Here is a 24,232-nt window from a genome sequence, read left to right as displayed (position 1 = left end):
AAAGCACTTTCTACAAAGACAGGCTTTGAAGCCAGCTCAGCCTAGAAGCACACTCCATATGCAGGCTGGCAGACTGCACTTCATTAGGCCTGTTGTCACATTTTCCCTCTTCTTATTCTAATGATCTTATTTTAATTCACATAGGAACCTCTTCTAATTGATGTCAAGTGAGTGACTTCAACATTCATCACCACAGCATATCAAACAAATCTTGGCATGGTAGTCAAGCATCATGGTGTTTAAGACCTAAGGTGTGCCTCAAAGTACAGGAAATCATTCACACATATACACAGGTTGTACCTGTTTAATTGGGATTGCACGACCGCTTCCAATACTATCTGCTCTGTTCGCCAATCCTTTCTTCTCTTTGTCTGGGTCACTCCCTTTCCGAGACTATGGTAAAAGCAAAATAAATACTCTTAATACATTAATTCATTTTTCCACATTCACATATTAAATTGTAAATGTTATATTTATAAAATGTCTCTCCCTCTCTTTCTCTCTCTCACTCATACACACATATATAAATACTTTAACTCTTTAATACAATAGGGATTTAAAAATGCCCAACAAACTGTGTATCTTTTCACACTGGAAATTTCTTATATATCTGTACATACTTTATTATCATTTGATTAGATTTTAAAAAGCTATTAACTCAGCAGTGTTTATGGATTATCTTGATTAGAATTTAATTTTTCTTCTTTACTACTTTCAGATGATAGCATCAAAATCAAACCAACACTAAGAAAACCAAGCTGCTTTGACTAAGTATAAAAAATAGAAATACTAGTTAACTCTTTTAGGCATACTTTCTTCAATAACAGATGTCATGGACATAATAAAATGCAATAACATCTTTTAAGAATGAACAACTACCTTATCTGATTAGATTAAAAAAATAGCATCCCTTTTCAAATTATGTGGCAAAAATTGCCTTGCTTATTTTCTCACTGCTGTGCAACAAATACATATAATCCTATCTAAAGAGAACTTCATATCCTCCTCTATTATTGTCAGCTAAGTAAAGCTTGAAGTGACAGATTTATTTTATTATGAAGTCATCCTCCTTAATAACTATACTGACAACTTCACTCCATTAGTTTTCAGTGGGAACATTACTCACACAATACTGAAAATGGAGAAACATTTTCATGTGGCTTTCAAGTCATAAATGATATATGAGGTGTATGTGCCAGTGATATCCAGCACAGAGCTGAATGCTACTAAAACACAAATGATATGAAACCACAGATATTTTCTACAATACATTCAGAGTGTGCCTTCAAAAATCCACATTAGAAATACATATCTGAATGCCAAGCAAAACTATCTTCATACTTCTGAGAATGAATTAAGAGAAAAGGAATTGGCCTTCTGAACAACAAAATACTCCCAATATAATACTCCCATTACACACACATCTTAAGAATTATGTTTACATTTTATGTATTGAACTAATGCATTCCTTTAGGAACCAGCAGCTTGCATTACTCTGTCTGGATTAATCCATAGGGCTACTTAGCTAAAGCTTTAGACAGTCATGTTGAATGATCATACTCCCAATTTCTGTTAAATTAAGAAATCAAATCAATATGATGCTTGAGCCTTCTTATGTTTTTATTAGTCATCTTTTTTGGTTTAAAAAAAATATTTCCCTTATAATACTGTCACTAGAACAGCATCTCTTTAAAGAGGAAACAAAATATTAGCAAAAAATTTCAGAGTGACAGTTCTGAATATTTTAATAAGGGTTTTTTTGAATAATAAAAGTTCACTCTAAAATCACCTTCAATCTGCAGGGGTGTCAAACTGCCAGCCCATGGGCCGGACGCATCATCCGGAAGCCGCGCCCACCCCATTGCCGGCAATGGCAAAACCGTCTCGATACGTTGCACGACATCACGTGACGCCACGAGTTGGACATGTTTGATCTACAGTGATTTTCTCAGTGATGATTTTGACTTTACTGATTTCAAAATTATTAAATCAGATATTACAGTATAAACTTTCCCCATAAAGCTGTCAAAATCACTTACTCAAAATTATTTGATGGAATTATTGTATCTATTTGACAGCAAGCATTTTATCTTTTTTATTTTCACATACAGACACACACACACACGACATACCTCTCACACCTGGAAAATTAAGAATGTAAATATTATAAGCAGAATTGGTTCATGTTTCCTGTTTACAGCCTTGTGTCATATATAACCAACATTATGTTTTAGCCATGGCTGTAAAATTTGGGGAATAGTACTTTCATTTGCACAGTTATTTTTATATCCGTTATGATAAAAAAATATTTTTGTAGCTGCTGCTATAATTACTACTTATTGTCTTCTACATTATGATGTTATAAAATAATGTATGCTAGGAAGCAATGACTTTTGTATACCTCAAAAATTATTGGCTGAAGCAGCATACATAATCATGTTTCAAGAGGGTTTTTTAAAATTTTGGAATAGATAAGAATATTTTCTCTATAACTTAATATATATCAGAAAAAGTGTATTCATAATAAGTACAACTGGATCAGTATCAATACAGAATAGAATATTTGACATAACTCATGCCTGTAAAATAACTCACAAGAATAAAAAAATAATTATTACTATTCTTGAACTCAATTAAACCACCATATACGTAACTAGATATGGAAAATATGTTTTTGCAGTTCTTCCAAAAGATGACTTGTTTCAATTATTGCTAATATAGAGCACCTTTTTGAAGTTTGCAGTGAGCCTGCCTCCCCCTTTCTTCAAAGAGAGTAAAGCAGCAGTTTTGCCTTCTCCAGCAATTCTAATAGACCACAGGTGTCAAACTCGCCACGTCACATGACATGTCACAACATATCGCGACTTTTTTTGCATTGCCGGAGCTGAGGTGGGCGCGGCCTGCGCATGATGCAACCGGCCCGCGAGCCGGCAGTTTGACACCCCTGCAATAGACAGTTAAAGCTTTGAAGCAACTCAAAGTACCTCACTGAGGAAAATCACATCATTTCTTTGCCTTAAATAAAAGCTGCCTTGCCAAGCCAAGTAAAAAGTCTTTGCATGGTGAACCTAGTATCAACTATTTTTAATAAATAAAAGGAGGTATTAGGGTATTCAATTTTAATATCTAAGGAATTAAGCCATAATTCTCCCCAGGCAGAAAACACTATTTAGCAAGAGACAACTATCAGAATATTATTCCTTTTTACCATTACCTTTCAGTTCCATTATTTTAATACTAATATTCTACTATTAAATGCAGCCTACTATTTAAAGTAGGCTCAGTCAAGAGACAGAAACCACAGTGATTCCAGGAATATTGCTTTGTTAGAATAAGGTAAAACAATATAATCTTGAAAGTTGTACAAGCTTCTCCCTGTCCTATATTAAACTAACAAAAGCAAGATGGGGTTATTCTGTGGTCATTTCTCACCCTTCCACTCAATCTCTGCACTGTATAATCATTTCTTCAATCCCTCCTTAACAGTATTTCATACCATGGTTATTACTAAGTTCCTCTACATAATGCTGTGTTGTATGGATTGTTTCAAATTGCTTAATTATAATTTAATTTTTGTTAAGTTTTCAGAAGGCAAATGACAAATATCTAAGCAAATGATGCCACTTTGACTATTCAAAACTGTATTTACAAAACAATAATTAAGAAATACTATTTTTTCTAAGAATCTATAAAAACTGATGACAGTATTTATAAATTCTTAGAAAAATAGTATTTCTTAATATTTCTTTTTTGTTAATATATCAGGTTAATACAGTGTCAGAATCCAATCATATTTCATCTCTAGTTATCAACTATGGAAAACCCCATTTCTGCCCTCTCTGGATTCTGTCATATGAGGAAGGGGAAGGGGGGTGAACAAGGGGTTTTATGGCCCTCACTTCCTTCGGTACAACTTCAAAGGGACTGAATGTGGATACCACCAAAAGGACTCATCAATAACAATGGGGCTATCAGCTTTCATCTAATCCCCTCTGAAGTCTCCTTTCCACCGGCAGTGAGGAAAAAGGGGGGTGGAAATGCAATGCCTGGGATTGTCGCTAGAAGGATGGTGGGGTGGGATGGGGCTGCTGGGGACCCCTTAAAACGTTGAACCGTAGGGCTTGGACCCCAAGTCCTGTCTACAACGCCTGCCACCAGTTTCTCTTAATAAAGATGCCTGTTGGAAGAAATATTCCAAGAGTTCTGTCTTCTTAAGGTGCAAAGTGGGGTGGGTCCTTACATACAGCTAGTGCCATTGCAAAAGACTGAAATTTTGAAGCCCTTGACAATTCTGGTACTGCTGACAAAAACTGAACAAGCCAGAAAACAGAATTTTTTATAAAATTTCTCATCAGTTTTACTGTGCTATAATATTTTATTCAAATAAAAGAATAATGACTATGATAATATTTTCTTACAATATGCAAAACAGAACCTTGATATTTCAAAGCTAGTACAAAAAGTCAATGTCTTATTTTCTGATGTTTCTTATTATTTCAAATGTACCTCATTTTACTGTATTTGTTTTTCTTTTTAGAACTACCAAATTTAATTCTAAAATTTAACAGTATCTCTGCAAAACCAGTATGCTGCATTATAGATAGAAATTTGTTTAGAAGAATCCATGTCTCTCATCTAATTCTCCCTTCATTGAAGCCCCATGAAATATTGAACCTCAATGTACATTATTTCCAAAAATTCTTAAACAAGTCTGAATAAAAAAGTATAGTTTTAAATGTCATCCTTTCTGTTTGCCTCACTTATGCTATATTCTTTGACTTCCAATGACATCTAGTGGATTAAGATAAAATTACATAGCAAATAAATACTGCTTCACTGTATCATCCTTTGTCTTCATTTTTTTTAAACCAAGCTCTTCAGTTTTAGAAAGTTTTCTCTTTTGAAATCTAATATGAATATACACACTTCTGGGTAACCATTTAATTATGCAATTGTATGAAAAACTAACTACACCCCATTAAAATGTTTGACTTTTTCCACATATTTCCACATACAAATATTTAATCCTTCATTTCAGCAATACTGAAAAGGGGGATAAAACATTGTGCAACTAAAATAAATATAAATGCAAGTTTCTCATGCAGGAAAAGTAAATAACCCCTATACTGATTACTATCTCAACTACTTATGATTAGAATCCAATGCACTAGGACATGATTAAAATATTATTAGATAAGAATTTGATAACCTGTCTGATTGAAACTTCAAATATTTAGTTGGATGTGCTCTTTATTGTTGATGTGTATGGTATTACCATACCTAGCTCTCTGAGGCCTTCAGAAAGAAGTTTTATACATGCCCATGAAACTGAGAAGGTATTCAAAAAGATTGCCTAACAAATGGACATGAATTATTGGAAAATTGGAAAATTATCTGTAAGTGGAGAAGATTGCAAACAACTGCAGACTTGCCCATGTTGAGATGCAGGCAAAATGAGCAAACCAACGTAAGAGTTTTCTGGACACATGTAACAATGTAGGCTATAAAAAAATGCTATTTCCAACTAGCAGTTCACTTGCAGTATCTCTCTCCATGTGTACTAACTGTAGAAAATTGGTTCCTCCCAAATTCAAGAGGTATTTTTAAGCTCTCATCTGAAACTCATTTATACTGCACTCGTGCTGTTAGAGCTTTATTCTAGGAACATGAATAATTCTCTAGAAATGCTCAAAACCAATCAATCTTTTTCTAGAAATGCTCAAAACTCAACACATACTCATCAGCTAAAAGGTTTAATATGCAATGTCCCTTCTCAGTCAATTAGTCCTCAATTAGTTTTCCACAGTCATGTCTGTATGTTTAAGCCACATGTGAAACAAAAAAGGAGCAGGAATCACCTTAGAAGATGTCAAACCATGTTAATTGTTTTTGTCCCAGTAAGTTCTATTTGGAATAATTGACTTCATTTGCAGACACATGGTACTGTCTCCCATAGAAGACACAGGGAACTGTCTTCCATACAAAAGAATAGTAGAAAGTGTAATTTGATTAATTGACAATCTTTAAGAACAAGTCCCTAATCTGTAATACCTAGCAGCNCCTAGCAGCCAATCTTTTTCTCATCACTGGGGCCAAGTGCTGCTAATTCCTGAAAACAAGATTATGTTGCTTCAAAGGTAGAATATGTAGCACTGAATTAACTACTGTTAGTATGAATTAACTACTGTTTTCCCTCACTCTATATACATTTCAATGCATCCCAGAACCATGATAAAGATCATACAAAATAAGAAAAAATGGAATTTAGATGTTTTTATCACATCCAAACTGAGGTTATTCTTAACTACAGGGAAGGAGAAGCCAGTCTTCAAAGATGGTTTTTGAAGTTAGCTTATTGATTAATTGATTAGAGTAACATGATCAAACAAGCAGAGTCATTTGTTGACATCAGTGGTAACAGAAATCAAATATCTTTTTGTCAACTCACTGTAAAAAGATTGGACCGGCGCTTGGACTGCTTACGAACGGGTGTTGGAGTATTAGTAGTAGGTGGAACATCAATTCGTAGTTCCTTCTGACTGGTGCTTGGAGTAGATGGGACAGAGGAAGAATAATCACTTAAACTCCCTCCTCCATTACTGGTCTGCAATGATTAAAATTCATTTTAGCAGAAAGAAAACCAATTTCTTGATTGTATCTCCTACTACAACACAGGATTTTTAAATATATATAGAATTTCTGTATAAAGAGAACATTATCGCTCTCCTTCACTAAATTCTTGGAATTAAAAGGCAATCTTTAAGCCAAGATTGTTTCCGTCAATATTCCTCTTAAGTTGATTTTCATATTTCTTTCCCTTTCCCTCTATTTCATGTAAGGCCGCCTAGCTGATGCGACCAAAGGTAAAACAAATTCTGATACAGCAGATACATGTATACCATTTGTACATGGAATGTCAGAACTGTGAACTAAGGAAAACTTCATGTTGTTAACATAAAAATACCCAAACTGAAGTACTGATACTCTTAGAATCTGCAATCTAAAATTGCCTAAAATGGATCACATCAGAAAAATAGCATCTTCTTCTGTGGACAAGAAAAGTACTGGAGAAATGGAGTAGCCATTATTGTGGACAATAGCATGTTGAAGTCAGCACTCAATTATAACCCCAGAATTGAATGACTAAATAAACTGATACCCTTTATTCATTCATAGCCATAACTCTTGATAGCTCACATCAACAGCAATAAAAAACAATAAAAAACACTATACAAAAAACAATTGCCAGCACCATAAGGTAATACTGTCCAGTAAACAACAATCACTCAGACCCAGTCCCATTCTATCCCAGTGTTTGGGGCAGGGGGAACATAGTTCTATCTGATCTTAATTATTCTGTGTCTTTTATGCCATTTCCTTCTCCAGTGCATCACCCTTGGTCTGATCCTTTTGAACAGACATGTCAAACTCGCAATGTCACGTTACGTCACACAATGTATTGGAGCTTTTTCCCCATTGCCGGCAATGGGGTGGGCACGGTTTCGTCGTGACGCATCTGGCCCAGCAGTTTGACACTCCTGCTTTTGAATGACCTTTCTGGGAATGTGTACATTCCTAAAGGCATAGCTCATACTGTCACTGAGACATATAAGCTACTTCACCACTACATACATTAATAAATAATTCCTTCATATATTAGTTCTCATGTAGTCAGAGTGGTAAACTATATGCCATACACAGAAAAATAAAAGAGGAAATTACAGGGAAAGTCCTCAAGTCTTCATAGAACTAGACAGGGGTATTTGGCCATCACATCCATCAGTAGAGTAATCCAAATTGAAGCTTATGGCTTTCTAACTTCTATTTGAACACATCCTATAAAGAGGAGCCACTACCCCTCTGTTAATTGTTTCCTCTATCGAACTGCTACATTAAAAAAATAATAAGAGGACATTGTTTTCCAGTAACTCACATCCATTATTCTACAGTGGTTATGAATATATAATTAGCAGGAACATTGCCATTTACATTTTATTTCCATTGAGGACCATATATTTATCTGAAACAAGGGTAACTATTTGGTCCATAAATATTAAGGTTGTTAACAGCCACTTCTTTGATAGTAGAATCTAGAGACTGTTGGATTCACTATGGAGAATGCTTTACATATGCCCTACTGAGCTTGAAGAACTCACCTTTATTTGATCATGTTCCCATCATCATGATCCCATAGTAGGATATTATTTTTTAATTGCCAAAGTGGAGACTTTTGTCTTCTTTATAATTAAAGGTAAATAGTTTGTTAAGCATAGTTAATAAGCATCTTTAGTTCTCGTTGCATTCCAGTGATAAGTAATGATAGAGTAACTGCATCATACACACATAGGGAATTAAAGAAAACTTTCCTCAGAGAGAATGATATTCTCTGTTATATAGACATATAACTAAATAATTTATATAGAAATTAAAGAGAAGGGAATTTACCTGATCAAACTTAGTTTTAAATTCCCGGGTTATCTCAATTTCGCTTCTCTGCAATTATTTCATTTTTTTGAATATTAAATTTTGTTACTCAAACATGAAATAGTAACTAACATACTGAATACAACTGCTATTATTTATGATTTGGAAATTGTTTCTATCAATGCAACCTAAAACTGCATTTGCCTTTTTAGCAGTCAGGTTACTGATTCACATTCAGTTTATGATCTGATAACCATTAATACTCATTATTATTCTTATGGTGTTTCTAGGCTTCTTTTGGTTCAAGTAAAGAACTTCGCATTTCTCTTTATTAAATTTTATTCTGATATTTCCAGCCCAGTTTTCAGACTGTTAAGAATTTTGTTTCTGTTTTCTAGGTTTTATGTTCTTTTATGTGAGTTGAAAATGTGATAAATAAATATTACCTCTGTTCTTCCAAACATTTAAGAGTAATAACAATGAATCCTGTGGCACCCCATTTCATGAGTAATTTTTGATTAATATTATTTAACATTTTCAAGCCAATTTAAAAGTCTGTTTTTAAACAACTTGGATTTTATTAATTCCTCCACTTATGTTAAAGCAGGCACAATAAAGAATCTCATTACATTTATTCTTTTCTTAGTAATATCCTTAAAAATTATGGGAATACTTTTCTGTGTGTGTGTGTTCAAGTTAGCATTGATTCCTGGTGATTGTCTATACAAGATGTTTCAGTTTCTTGGCAAGATTTTCGGAAATGCTTTGCCCAAGCCTTCTTCTTAGGTCTGAGAGAGTGACTGGCCCAAGGTCACCCCACTGGTTTTATATCTAAGATAGGACCAGCTCATTATTTGTTTCTAGCCTGGTGCCTACCCCAAAAATGCCCTCTTGGGAATATTGCAGACATAATATACCTTGATTTCAGCTAAGCCTTTGACAAAGTACTATGGATAATGATAGTAATTTAATTAATGTGGGTTTAATGGCATGACAAGCAAGTAGAAACATAAAATCGTGTTCAAAAAGCAATGTTTGCTAATTTGACATTATACTGAAAAGAGGCTATAAAAGATAATCTTGGATGGTCAACTCTTCGTTATTTTTATTAACAGTTTTGTTGAAGAGGGCAGGGAATGTTTATCAAAAATACAGATTTTAGGTGAGTAAGAAATAATATTCAAAACAATCTTTATAGTACTAATAAAGGAGAATATTTGTAGCTCAGAGTTGATATGAATTGTTGGTGCTCTCTGAGCTTGCTTGTTTTCTAGCAAATGTTTCTTTACCCAAACTAGATAACATCATCAGTGCTAGTAAGACAGTTTGTTGTCAGTTTATATTCTAGTGGTTCCCTGTCAGTGTTGGTTAGGCTGTTTGCTGTTGGCTTCTTTTGCAGTTTCTTGATTGGGGTATTGTTTACTTGATTGTTGGTCTGATCTTAACCTTGGAGTTAATATATGCTGATTTGGGTTAGGATTAGGGTTATCAGCCTTACTTCACTCAAGCACTATGGTTGTGGCAGGGGTCTTTTTACTAATTTGACTTCACCCCATCTTACACAACAGCCATGTCATAAAACAGCTTGCTTAATCCTTGGAGCAACAACAACCATGCCGCAGCAATCACACAACACAATATTAAAAAAATCATCGCATTATCAACCACAAGCCAACTAAGCTTAATAATAACAATGCTAGGATTAAACCAACCCACCCTAGCCTTTCTCCCATATAACCATACACTCTTTCTTTAAAACACTTCTTTTTCTATGCTCTGGCTCATTTATTCATAGTCTAAATAACGAACAAGATGTCCGAATAACAGGCAACCTCCTAAAAACCACACCAATAACTTCATCATTCACTACCATTGCCAGCCTTTCATTAATAGGTATGCCCTTCCTATCGGGCTTCTATTCAAAAGGCACCATTATCTAAATCATAACCAACTCCCATGTTAATTTCTGAGCTTTAACAATTATACTAATTGCACACAAAAAAACCCCTCTACTCCCACTCACACTAGCACCTATAATAATACTGCTCCTATCCCTCTCACCAAACATCTAGAAACTTAAGTTATATTAAACTAGGAGCCTTCAAATCCCCAAATAAACTATTTTAGTTTCTGCAGAGCTCGCAGCTTCTGATTTGTCAGAGTGTCAGGCTTCTAGAAATTCCCTGGCATTTTTGGACTTGGCTTGGTCTAGGATTCTCATATTTTCCAAATTGAAGCTATGGTTAAATCTGTCTATAAGTGTTGAAACTAAAGAATTTTCATCATGTCTTCTGTTTGTGGATGTGTTATGCCAGTCTTCGGCCTGTTTGTCTTACATAGTGGTTGTTGTAGTCCTTACACTGTATGTTGTAAAACATTACAACATGCAATGTAAGGACTGCAACAACCACTTATAGACATTCTCTGGTGTTTTTGGTGTCTCTAGTTGGTGTTTGTGGATGCATTCTGCCAGTCTTCTGCCTGTTTGTCCTACATAGTGGTTGTTGCAGTGGTTGTAAGGACTGCAACAACCACTATGTAGGACAAACAGGCAGAAGACTGGCAGAAAGCATCCACGAACACCAACTAGAGACACCAAAAACACCAGGGAATGTCTAGAAGCCTGGCACTCTGACAAATAAGCCATCAATAGACACATAGACATTAACAACATCTATAGACTATGCAAAAGAGACTATCACCCAGCCCAAAAAGTAACAAAAAGACCCAAACACCTCTCCGCCAGCAATCAACATCCAGATCAGCATAGATTAACATCAGACCAACAATCAAGTAAACAATACCCAAATCAAGAAACTGCCAAAGAAGCCAACAGCAAACACCCCAATCAAAGAATCTCTAAAACCACCTCCACCAATACTGACAGGCAAGCGACCGGAATATAAAACTGACAGCAAATTGCACTCCTTACTAGCACTGACAATGTTACCTAGTTTGGGTAATGAAATGTCTGCAAGAAAACAAGCAAGTTCAGAGAGCACCAAGGACCTCTCAATCTTTATAAGCTGGAGAAATTAGCCAAAAATAGTAGAATGAAATTTAAAAGAACAGCATTCAAATGCATAAATATAGGACAGGGAAATGAACTGATAACGTTTTGGCGGGCTGAGGAGAAAGCCTGCGCTTGAAGCTAATTGGAGAATGTGTTTTATGACAGTTTATTGGGGGTGGGAATTGTACTTTGTTACTTTGTATCCTGGGGAAGGGAATTTAGTTTTTGGGTTCAACTATGTAGTGCTGATACTTTGTTTCTCGAATAAATGTTCTTTAAGGAAGAATTTTGCCTCGAAGTTCTTTTGATGGGTTTCATCTATTGGAACCATGACATTAACCCAAAAACTAACATTTTCTATCTTAACCGCCTTAGGGTCCTGAGCTCCAGTCACTGTCCCTAACTCGAGGGATAGACTGACAAAGACTCGGGGAAGATCTCAACATGGAGAAGGAAGAAGTTCCTGGATCCAGCACCCCGGTCATGGCTACATCCTCAGTGGAGGGAGAGCAAGCCAGTGCACCGGAGGAGAAGGAATCTTCTCAGGCCTTACAGCTGGGGGCAAGACCCAAAATGGGAGAGGTGCTCTGGTCATCGGAGTGGACCCTGCCCAGTGGAGACTCCAAGCTCCTCGAGACAACCCTGCCGAAAGCAAGTTCTTCAAAAGCGACCAAAGTTGATTTGCAAGAGGGAACCTCTTGAGAATCACGTTCCCCGGGGCACTGGAGAATCAAGAAATTGAAGACTACTGAGGACTCCGGAGAGTGGAAGTACCTGTCGGCAGCCCGTAGCCAATCAATGGAGAAGTTGGTGGAGAGGTTTGAGGGGCTAGAGATGAAGAGCGGGGAGAAACCCTCTCATTCTTCCCATGCAAGTGATTCACGATGATCGGCAGAGCAAATGCCAATCCATGCCTAAAAGAAGCCCCAGCTCCACCTATTGACTACAAGCAGCTTCCCTGTCTTTAAAGCCACCAACATTGACCTCCAGCCCTGCAAGGAGGAACAGTCCCGGCTGCCACTCTGAACACAGAGGCCCAAGATATCATCGCTCCTCTAGAAGCCCAGAACTCCACAGGTACCGTGAAAGCCCTGACCGTCACTACCATCAGTCACACAGTCCAGAGCTTCACCTTCGGCACCACCCAAGCCCAAAGCCTATGTAGGGGGAAGACTCAGATATGACCATTCAACATGATATAATGTAACAGCTGCACGAGCTTTTGGCTGGGCAGCAACAGGTGAGAACACCGCAGCCGCTGGGGCCCCTGCAACAATTGGGGATGCCACAGCCACTGCCACTGGGAGGTCAGTCACAGGTGGGAGCGCCAGAGGAGTGGGGCTGGTACCAGCCCCTGAATGTGCAACAACCGCTGGGAGGCCTACATCAACTGGGGATGCCGCAGCCACCAACGGGAGGCCAGCTACAGGTGGGAGCGCAGCAACAGTGGGGTTGGCAGCAACCTCTGAATCTGCAGCAACCGCTGGGGGGCCTGCAGCAACTGGGGATGCTGCAGCAACCGCTACCAGGACCGCTTGGAGGCTTGCAGCAACTGGGGATGCCACACTGCCACCAGGAGGTCAGCAGCCGTTGGGAGTGCAGCAGCAGTGGGGGTGGCAACAGCCCCTGAATGTGCAGCAACCGCTGGGGGGCCTGCAGCTACTGGGGATGCCGCAGCCACCATTGGGATGTCGGCATCCACTGGGGGTGTAACAGCCATAGCAGGGACCCATCCACAGCCCTCAAAGCGGAGAAACAAATACATAAGATAAAACAAGATGGCAGACCTGCTTTGGAATACGTACGAGAATTTCGTAAGGTAGCAGGTTGAATAGAAAGGTGGCTGAACAGTCCCTAATGCACCACTTCAAGGAGGGACTAGACGATCACCTTTCCCAGGCCTGCGTCTATCAAGCTGTCCCTAACCTGTTGCTGGAGTGGTACTAGGCAGCAGTAAGATTTGATGTTGAGCTGGCTCATTATAAGAAGCCAACACCTCAGGAAGCTGGGCAGAAACCAGAACAAACCAGATGACCACCACCCCCATAAGCTTCCAGCCATCGCAGCCATGGAGCCCCCCAGACCACCTGCTGGTCCACCAATCAAATGATTCAGAGGTGGGCAACAAGGACACTGAGCAGCGAGCTGCCCGGTCCCATACCCCCAACAGCAGAGCAGATCGGGACCACTGGCAAGGAAGAAACCAGTCCAGCAGCTGGCGAAAGAAAAGTCAAACTGGATCACGCAAGAACCTGTCACCCAGGTTACGTCGCCCATTCACGAGAGCGTTGAGGCCCAAGCTGGACCTGCCACCGCTCTGCCCTCCTACGACAGCGACGACAAAGGAGAGAACAACCCGCCCTGAGTCCGCAAGGAGAAGGGCGGGATATAAATCTAATTTAATAATAATAATAATAATTTAATAATAATAATAATAATAATAATAATAATAATAATAATAATAATAATAATAATAATAATAATAATAATAATAATAACCCGATGGTGAGTCGACCCGTTCCACCTTTTTCTCTTGCAGCCAAACTCATAGTCCCCAAGATGGGTGCACGAGTACATTTGAAAGTGCAAGTGGACTCAGGGTGCTCCCGGTGCATTATTAGCTTGCCACTTGCCCTTAAACTGGGTATACAAGCAAGATTGCTCTCCAAACCTGTGAAATTTGAGCAAGCCAATGGCTCTTTAATGGGAGGAACCTTAGAAATAGGTGAACATTGGGAGTTCATTCGCTTCATGGTGGCTCCGAAGATGACTGAGGCAGTGATTCTAGGGCTAGCCTGGTTGGACAAATGGAAATCGTTTATTTGGTGGGAAAGGGGGATGAGGACTGTGAGATTACCTATAGGGCCCAAGCCCCCCACTTAATTCAGCCGACATTACTGGAGAGTTTAGGCCGTCTACCGAGTTAGCAAAGATAGCCACCCTGTCTCAACTAGGCAAGCCACTCATCCCCAGCGAATACCGGGATCTAGCAGAGGTGTTTAGTGAAAAAGAATGCTACACCCTGCCTTCCCACCGGCCCAATGATTGCACCATTGAACTGTTACTGGGAACTAAACTCCCACGGCCAAGGATGTACGCCATGACCCCCCCTCGAAATGGATGAACTGCAGCAGTATGTGAACAAGAACCTAGCAAGAGGACTTATTGAACAGGCCAAATCTCAGGTGGGAGCTCCAGTGTTATTTAAAGAGAAAAAAGATGGGTCGTTTCGTCTCTGCGTAGACTATAAAGGGTTAAATGCTGTGAGCATAGAGAATACCCCCTCCCTCTCCTGAAGGACTTACTAACCCACCTGGTGAAGGGGAGTGTCTTCACTAAATTGGACCTGAGAGAAGCATATTACCAAGTAAGAATAAGAGAAGGAAATGAATGGAAAACTGCTTTTAACTGTCCCATGGGGAACTATCAATTTAAAGTCATGCCATTTGGACTACAGGGGGCTCCAGCTGTCTTCATGCAGCTGATCAACCAGGTACTACATGATCATTTATACAAAGGATTTTTGGTGTATCTTGATGATATCCTGATATATCCTGACCATGTAAAACTAGTGCGAGAAGTGTTAAAGAAGTTGTTGAATGCCAAACTATATGTTAAACTATCAAAGTGTGAGTTCCATCAGACCCAACTAGATTATCTTGGCTACAGAATTTCCAGTGCGGGCATTGAAATGGATCCTACTAAAGTGAAAGCCGTAATCAAATGGCAACCCCCAAAGACTCGCAAACAGCTTCAAAGCTTTCTGGGATTCACCAACTTTTACCAACAGTTCATCCCTCCTTTGCCAAAATTGCTTTACCCCTCATGGACTTATTGAAAACAGGCAAAGGGGGGGAAAGCTGTGATTGGGCCAGCCGCTAGCATGGACTATGAACTGTTAAACTGCTTTTGAGAATTTGAAAAGACTATTTGCGGTCGAGCCAGTCCTAAAGCATCCTTGTCCGGGGAAATCCTTTGTGAGTCAAGTCGATGCCAGCGACGTGGCTGTCAGAGCTGTATTATTGCAAAAGAACCATGATGAAGTCCTACAGCCCTGTGCCTACACCTCAGAAAAGTTCACCAACTGCGAGAGAAGGTGGGCAGTGTGGGAGAAGGAAGCTGTCATGCCTCCGTCCGAGCCTGACTCTGAGGACGACATGGAGTTCCCTGTTGAGGCCCAGGAGGGGGTGTCTGTGGCTTTGGAGGACTGTGGGGAGGAACAGGCTGAAGCAGGCCAGGGCCCTTCAAGTTTGGAACAGGGAAGGCAGAGCTCAGGCGAGGAGCAAGGCCCCTCCCCACCAGATCCCAGAGTAAGGAGAGTAGAGAGGAGAGGGAACAACGGAGGCAGGCTCACTTGCTCGGGAAGAGAGCGTCATGCCCTACTTTACAAGGCACACCTGGGGAGTAGGCATTTAAGGAGACGCTGTGGGGTGGGGCATTTGCCGGGAACAAACGTGAACTCTTGTGATGTGAGCTCTTGTACCTGGACTCTTTGTATCTTGGATCAAGTTTGTTTCCTGCTGAGTTTTTTTTGCTGTCTTCAGTTTTGCAGTTTGCAGATTACAGGCAAGCTGGGCGTTGAAAAAATCATACTTTGTTTGTTATCTGTTTTACTTTAAAGAACTGTTGAACTCCGTTGACTGTTTTATTGAACTTGTGCCAGCATATGGGGGGACTGTTGGGTGAACGTTGGCAGTGCTTACAAAGACAATTATTCTGACTAGCTAATTGCTTTGCCTCCGTTCGGGGCCCTGGGTCATCGCAGAAGCCTTCGCAATTTGTTGGGCTCTATTAAACTGGCGACACTATCTAGAAGGGAGCAAAGTGCCTTTCGAGGTATGGACTGATCACAAAAACATAGAGGCACTGAAAACTCCCCACAAGCTGTCCCCGAAACAAGTATGGTGGACACAATACTTTAACCAATTTAACTTCACCCTGAAGTACATACCGGGGGACGGGGGACTTTTTAGCTGATGCTTTATCCAGATTATCTCAATATAAAAGCCAGCATGAAGAGGTTAATGAAGCAATTATATCTACACCGCAAGCTGCTTCTCAACTAACGCTAAGGAGAGACCCATCTTTGAAAGTCCCAAACCCCGATGACCCTGGGGTGAGGAAATTAAAACAGGAACTCCTCAACGATCGATGGTTCAAAGAAAATTAAACCTCCTTGATGTGCAGGGATGATTTGGCTTACAAAGGGGGGGAAGTTGTATTTGCCTGAAACCCTCCGCCTCAATGCTCTCCAGCACGGTCATGATGTGAAAGAAGCTGGACGCTTTGGATATTTAAAAACACTGCATCTGGTTCGTCAGCAATTTTGGTGGCCAGGTCTGAAACGGGACATAGAGAACTATGTCAAGAGCTGTGCTGTGTATGCCACCATGAAAAGAATTCCGGGGAAAACCCCTGGACTATTACAACCGGTGGCGGACCCTTCCCAATTGCTATGGATTTTATAGTGAAATTACCTGAAAGTAGGGGGAATACGGTGATTTGGACTGTGATAGATCTATTTTCAAAGTAGGCTCATTTCATCGCCTGCAAAGGACTCCCGTCAGCCCAACAACTAACCAAGATGTTTTTGAAGCATATCTATAGACTGCACGGTGCGCCAAAACGAATAATCTCGGACTGGGGGGTGCAGTTTACGGCCAGATTCTGGAGAGGTTTTCTCAAGTTAATTGGCTCCTCACAAGGACTGTCGTTGGCTTTTCACCTGTCTACAAATGGGGCGGCTGAATCGGCGAACTCAATGGTGGAGCAGTATCTCAGATGCTATGTGGACTATCAGCAAACGAACTGGAATGACCTCCTCCCTTTCGCAGAGGTGGCTTATAATAACTCTGTCCACAGCAGCACCAATTTTACGCCTTTTAATGTTGCCACAGGAAAAGAGTTCAACCCAATACCCGAATATCCTCAAGGACCTTCTACTTCCCAAACGCTTGACCAGTTGGTGAGGGGGCGGGAGGAGGTAAGGAAAAACACAAAAATCTCTCTGAAAAAGGCTTCTGAGATGTATAAAAAGCAAGCAGATGAAAAGAGGGCTCCCCAAAGATCATTCCAAGTTGGGGGAAAAGTTTATTTATCCAGAAAATATTTATGACTTAAGTTACCTAATAAGAGGTTAGGACCGAAGTACCTAGGTCCCTTCCCCTGCGGCTCCCAGCCTCCTCTGTCATTTGCAGAGACAGAGACAGAGAGAGGCACTTGCCTTCCCTTTTTTCTCTCTCTCTCTCTCTGTGTTTGTGTGTAAAAAAGAGAGTGGACTCACACGGTGTTCTCGGAGGAGCTGAAAAGCTTATTGGGCGGAGCTCCTCCCTTTGCTGCGTCTCTGCAGGAAGCAGGAAGGGCAGGAGAGAGCTAGCTAGCCCAGCTATGCTGACTCAGGAATTCTGGGAGTTGAAGTCCATGAGTCATAAAAGAGCCGAGGTTTCCTACCCCTGAGCTTGTTGGAGAACAGCTTGAAGCCAGCTTGCCAGGTAAGCAGAAGATCGGAGAGAGGGAGAGAGAGGGGGGGGGGAGAGAGACAGAGACAGAGAGACCCTTTTGACATCTAAAATGAAGATAACACTGCATATATCCTTTTTTACCTTTATGATATATATATATCATAAAGGTAAAATATTTGCGGCTCCCAGTGTTTTGTTTTCAGTGGGAAACGGGTCCAAGTGGCTCTTTGAGTGCTTTGGGTTGCCTACCCCTGCCCTAACCTATGATTTTGTTTGAATTGCAGGATTTGTCCTTTTTGTAAGGGGGGGCAGATGTCAACGCTGCTAACATTGGATGTTCCTGCTTTGACAACTGATGAAAATGCAGCCATTTTCTCTTCTCCTTTAACATGCTTTTCTTACTTTAAGAATTCAGGTGCAGCAGGGGTGTGTGTGGGATGTAAGCTCAGCTAGCCATAATAATAATGCTGCTGCGGGCATTCAAGGATGAGCTGATAACATTTTGGCGGGCTGAGGAGCTGAGGAGAAAGCCTGCGCTTGAAGCTAATTGGAGAATATGTTCTATGACAGTTTATTGGGGGTGGGAATTGTACTTTTTTACTTTGTATCTGGGGGAAGGGAATTTAGTTTTTGGGTTCAACTATGTAGTGCTAATACTTTGTTTCTCGAATAAATGTTCAAGGAAGAATTTTGCCTCGAAGTTCTTTTGATGGGTTTCATCTGTCGGAACCATGACAAAGTCATTGTTAGGTTAAGCAACCCTACATGTATGAGAAGGGTTAATTAATTAGGCTAATACCTTGTTAATATGTATAAATTAGATGGCTGTTGTGAAATTCTGGAAGATTCCTTTAATTTCACTATGTTGTTACTGCTTTTTTGCCTCTTTTTCAGCTCATGATATGATTACATAGAATAATGTATTTTTCTCCTACTTTGTGAACATTGGTATTATGTGAATGGTAACTTATTTGCTTATATAAAGTTGAAGTAATTGTTTAAAAGGGGCAATTGGTTCAAGAAGGGAAAGAGATAGAAGAGGACAACAATGAAGGGAAAAAAAGGAGAGCTGAGATTAGTTAAAAAGGAAAGCACAAGGCTTTCTATAATTTCTATAATAATTTCTATTCTTTAGTACACCTTTTGTTGCATTGCTTTATCATATAATTATTTCACTCACTTCTGGTTTTTTTAAATTAGATCCTGTCTTGAATATTGTGTGCAGTTCTGGGCACAATGTTTTATGAAGGATTCTGAAAAATAGAATGGTCTGGATAGATTTAGCCTTAAGAAAAGATAATTGGGACAGGGTGGAGGGGAGGGATGTTAAAATTCGTCAGATATATGAAAACTCATGTTGAAGAATTCTCTTGTTCCAGACAGAAGGATACAGAAAAATGGGTTTGAGTTAGAGTAATTTTTAATAGTAACAAGAGCTCAAGAGTGCAGGCAATCACCCAGAGAGATGGTGGGTTTCTTTTTACTGAAATCTCAAGCTGATGCTATCATTCATAGATTACACAGGTTTCAATCTGGATTCTAGCACTGAACTCAGTGGCAAAAATGATCCCTTCCAACTGCAGAATTCTATGATTTGCAGCTACTATGGACCTTTTAATATATAGTTCAGCAATTCTTCTCTTTCTGTTGCATGAAATCCTTTTAATCAAATTGTATTTTTAAATTACTGTATTTAATTCTAGGAATCATTCCACTTTGTCTCAGTTTTACCTACTGTATGAATCTCAAGGCAAAATCAATGTATCCCACTTCAGGAATATTTCTGATGATTTTTAACAATGATAATAATTTAGATATAAACCACTTACAAATAAAATGTTAATTCAAATCAGGTAACAAGAACAGTAGTTCAAGCCATTCAATGGAGAAGTGAAAATATCCATTGTCAGAATCACAAAAAGTACTTATACCCAATCTTCATCTACCAGTAAAATAAATGAATGCAATTCCATACCTGGCTAATATGTACTGCAGAGACCTGGGTTGAACATACTGATGAGTGGCTTGGAGAATTTGGTAATGATTTGCAAGGACCTATTGAAAGCTGCTGTTTTTTTCTGGTTGAAATAATCTTCTGTGCCACTGTAAAGATAAAATAATAATATTACATATGTTTCTACCTCTGGAATTACTGGGTAACAATTTCCCAATCTAATCAATAATGTAAATTGGAATGATGTATCTCCAAGCTAGGAAACTTATCACTGTGCTTTTTGTAACTGGCCATTTAGTTTGTGTAGAAAAAGTCCTTTAAATATAATATGAACTTTTAGAAAATAAATATGAAAAAGTCTGATGCTAATTTCTTCTTGTTTTAAGAAATGTTACAGGAATCTTTTGTTTCAAAAAAAAATTCTCCAAACTGAAAAAAATAATTTGTATTTTTTACAGAATGCAATCCTACAACTTGATATTATAGGAATTAAGTTATACAATTTTTCCTTTTAATGACCTATTGTAGACGTCTCAGCCAAAAATAGTAGCTTAACAAAGGCATGAGTGCTATATATTAGTTTTTAATTTTTAATGATATTTTAAAATTATAATGGTTTATATTTTTATATTGTTTATAACAATTGTTTTATAGCATGATTTTGAATGTTGTATACCACCCAGACTCACTTCTGACAAGATAGAGATATATAAATTTAATAAATAAATAAATAAAATATATGGGCGCCATCTTGACCATGAAGCTCTGGCAACAGTAATTTAATCTTTGCAATTTAGGTATCATCTGACTTTAAATTGACTCTGGGCAATGTACAATAAAATTAAACAAAATAGAAAGTATAGTTTAATACATCATGATAACAAAGACGAAAGTAAAAGCAGTGGGTGAACTTTTCTTGGGGACAAAAACAAAGAAGAATATAATACCAAAGTGGAAGTACTACAAAGACAGTGCATTGACAAACTTTAGAATTGAGAAAACTGATAAGGGTTTTCTCTTTGGAAAGAATATTGGGGTGAAATTCAAGAAACTTTAAAGCGGAAATAATTGTTTGCCTTAAGTGTTGGAAAATAGACATCTGAGGACATCTAGTGGTGGTATAGAGGTACAGCATCAAGCTTGTTGTGGCTAGAGCGGATCTGTCACAATGTCCAGACATAGATAAACACCTAGCTTCTTTGATCTTCAGTCAAGCTTTTAGCTCAACAGAGAACAGCTGGCAATGGAGAAAAATATTTTGGACTATTCTTTGCTTGGTGGAAGTTCTTTGCTGACTATCTAGGATTACAAAAAAGGACTGAACTTTAACCTTTGACTTTCTGCCTCTTGGTTATTTTTTACCGGGGGGAGACTAAAGGATTGACTGTAAGGTGGCTGGACACTGTGGATTACAATCATTGGCTGACTGAAATTTTTGGATTCCTGGACAGAACAGTTGTGACAAAAAACCCTTGTTGATGGTGGACCTATATTTTGGAACTTATTTGATTATAAAGGCTACACATAAATATTATAAGAACTATATGAGATTATTTTAAACCTAAATCTAAATTTAAATTGTATATTATTGTATTGATTATAAGATTGGTCCTGTTAAACAAGACTAGCACCTGGGAAATACAAATAGAGGGAGGGAACAAAAATGAATGATCCACACTTAGCTAAAAGTGGTAAAAAACCACCCCAAGTATCTGTCTCTGAAGCCCCCAATCTGGTACACCAGAGACAAAGAACTAATAACTTCCAGAAGGAAATGCAATTTATATTGCAATCAATTCAAGAGGCAATTGAGTCACATAAAGAAGACTCAAGAAGAAACCACGAAGAGACTAAAGAGAATCTGAATAAGATAAATAAGCAAGTTCTTCATTTAAAATCAAAACTAGGGAATCCCCAGAAAATGACTATAAAGAATGAACAAGGAACCCAGAAAATAGAGAATAGAATAGAAGAAACTGATCCAAAGACAGAGTATATAAAGGAAGGAAACTACAGACTGGCACAGACAAAAAAAAAATACTGAAGACTTAGAGATACTGGAAATGGAAAAGGCACACCATCCCTCAAGATCTCAGAATGTACTTGAAAATAAGGAAGACAACTGCAAATAACAGATTATGGAGCCTTTAGAAGAAGTGTTAGAAACTGGGAAACAAGAAAATAAAAGCTGAGGGAGGAGGAAAGTTGGAGCTTTTCAATGAATATGATTGGGTTGAACTCCCCCTCAGAAATATCTTACTTAAATGGCCTTCCACACTACAAAGAGTACCCATAAAAATAGAGGAAAAATTCTTTGACAATTTAAATACACGGATTTGGAAACCTATCTGGCAAAGGAAGAAAGCTAGAGTTAGACTAAAGAAAATAGACAACTTGATCCATTGGATGGGGCCCTATATTATCAAACAGGTGCTTGAATATGGCTAGAAACAGATAACCTCTAGATATTAGAGTTTAGAGTTAAGTTAGAGTTCTAAGATGGCAGCACCTGGATCGGCTACGGTTGCATTGGCTCTCAAAGGTGAAAAGTTTTGGGAGGGATATTAAGGGATGTAGGCCACATGATCAGGAAGGTTTTAATGGATTTGAGCAACGTGGTGGAACTAACATACGACTGACAATCTTTGCTGGCATGGTGAGTTTCTAGCTGTTTCGGAACTGTTGGTTGAGACCGTTAAAAGTTGTTGGCACTGTTTGAAATTGTTCTGCCGGCAGCAAGATCTGACTGTTGGCCCAGTAACAGATTCTATTGCATATAAGGGCTGTTTCCAAAGGAGGCAGAGAAGGAGAGGTCCCGGGGCTTATGGAGCAAAGGAACTGGATGAGGCTGTCGGCAGGCCCAGAGGAAGGGAGAGAGGCTTTTGGAGGAGTTGGTGGCAACAGCAGCATGCTCCAGGAGCGAAAAGGAGCAAGGCCTCTTTAAGGAAAAGGTGGAAGAGACAGGATCAGAAAAAGGAAAGGAGGTGAGGTTGTCGTGCAGAAATACAAGCTAATTTGAGGGCTAATCCACATGGAGCTCCGTTTCCATCTGTCCTGTTTGCCATCGTTCGCTCCCTAGAGACTAAAATGGAAGATCTATAACTTGAGCTGGCCATGAACAAGGAGTGTATATCGGAGGTGGTGGCCCTTTCAGAGCTGTATGCAACGAAATTTCATTTTGAGGTATGCCGATTGGTATACATTCAAAGTGACAATATAGTTATAGTTGTTGTTATTGTTATTATTATTAAACGATTATCATATTTAGAAATATATGATTTATATTTAGGATGGTGTACTTTTCTATGAGATGGGAAACATGAAAACAACAGGATGGCTCTCAATAAGGGAAGCTTTTACTCACCTTAATGTAATTACTGTTGAGAAAATTGCAATTTATAAAGATATTTTGAATACTGAAGGGAAAACAAAATGGAAATAAGAGTCAAGAAAACAGGTTATTGGCTTAATAAGGTGATTTTAATTGCAAATAAAATTGAGATATGAACTGGATAGAAAAGATGTTATAATTTAGAACTATTGTTAGTAGATATAATATTAGAAAAATATGACGAAGAAGCATATATTTAATGTTGTATGTATGTTATATGTATTAATACCAGAAAGAATTGCATTTGTTTAGTGTTTGAAAAGTGAAGAAACATCACTTGAAGAAGGGATTAAGAAAATGCCAGAATGTGTAAAAACTGACAGAGCGATATTGAAGAACAAATAAAAAAGACATACTTTTAATATGTATTGTTAAGTAAAAAATGAATCCAGACAACACATTGTTTATTAAGCAACTATGATTTGTAAAATCTACAAAAATCTATTTGTAAAAATAGAAAATCAATAAAATTTTATATTAAAAAAAAACGAAGAAAGTAGATGAAGAAGAAAAACAGATGGCAGGTCATACCCTCTTTGCTTCTATATGTTAGCTGACTTTGAAAATGACCTAGAAGTTTCAGCCAGTACAAAACAAAATGGCCAAGATGTTAGCAGGCAAGAGCTTCGACTGTGTGTGATACTACATTAATTGCCAATAAGTTGACACCAATTCAAAATACTGTTTTTTCTTATGAAGTTTTATGTGACTAAGGTCTATTATTTATTATTATTATTAATTATATTTCTACCCCGCCCTTCTCCCTGCGGACTCAGGGCGGCTTACAACTATTCAAAAACAAATACACAAATACAAAAATGCCAAACTCAACATGCCAATTAAAATGAAACATTACTCTAAAACCGAAAATTCATTTTAAATTATTTTAAAACCAAATTAAAATAACCCTTAGGCCAGTCCTGCTAACTTGAATAGCCATGTCTTGAGGGCGCGGCGGAAGGAGGGGAGATCCGGAATCACCCGGATCT

The 24,232-nt window shown here is 38.6% G+C and overlaps 1 protein-coding gene across 1 annotated transcript in view; it reads right to left on the bottom strand.

Moving 5' to 3' along the window:
• Nucleotides 1–273: 273 nt before the first annotated feature.
• LOC107286682 (arf-GAP with GTPase, ANK repeat and PH domain-containing protein 1-like) overlaps nucleotides 274–24,232 on the bottom strand; it is a 53,531-nt gene continuing 29,572 nt past the window's right edge. The window contains exons 4-6 of the mRNA XM_015815080.1: nucleotides 19,874–20,001; nucleotides 6,449–6,604; nucleotides 274–393 (exon numbers count right to left, since the gene is read on the bottom strand). Coding sequence (XP_015670566.1) covers nucleotides 274–393; nucleotides 6,449–6,604; nucleotides 19,874–20,001 — 404 coding nt within the window. The remainder of the gene's footprint in view (nucleotides 394–6,448; nucleotides 6,605–19,873; nucleotides 20,002–24,232) is intronic.

Source organism: Protobothrops mucrosquamatus, unplaced genomic scaffold, assembly GCF_001527695.2.
Source record: "Protobothrops mucrosquamatus isolate PMUCROS unplaced genomic scaffold, P.Mucros_1.0 scaffold312, whole genome shotgun sequence".
Classification (NCBI taxonomy): Eukaryota; Metazoa; Chordata; class Lepidosauria; order Squamata; family Viperidae; genus Protobothrops; species Protobothrops mucrosquamatus.
This window is presented reverse-complemented; position numbering and strand designations above follow the sequence as displayed.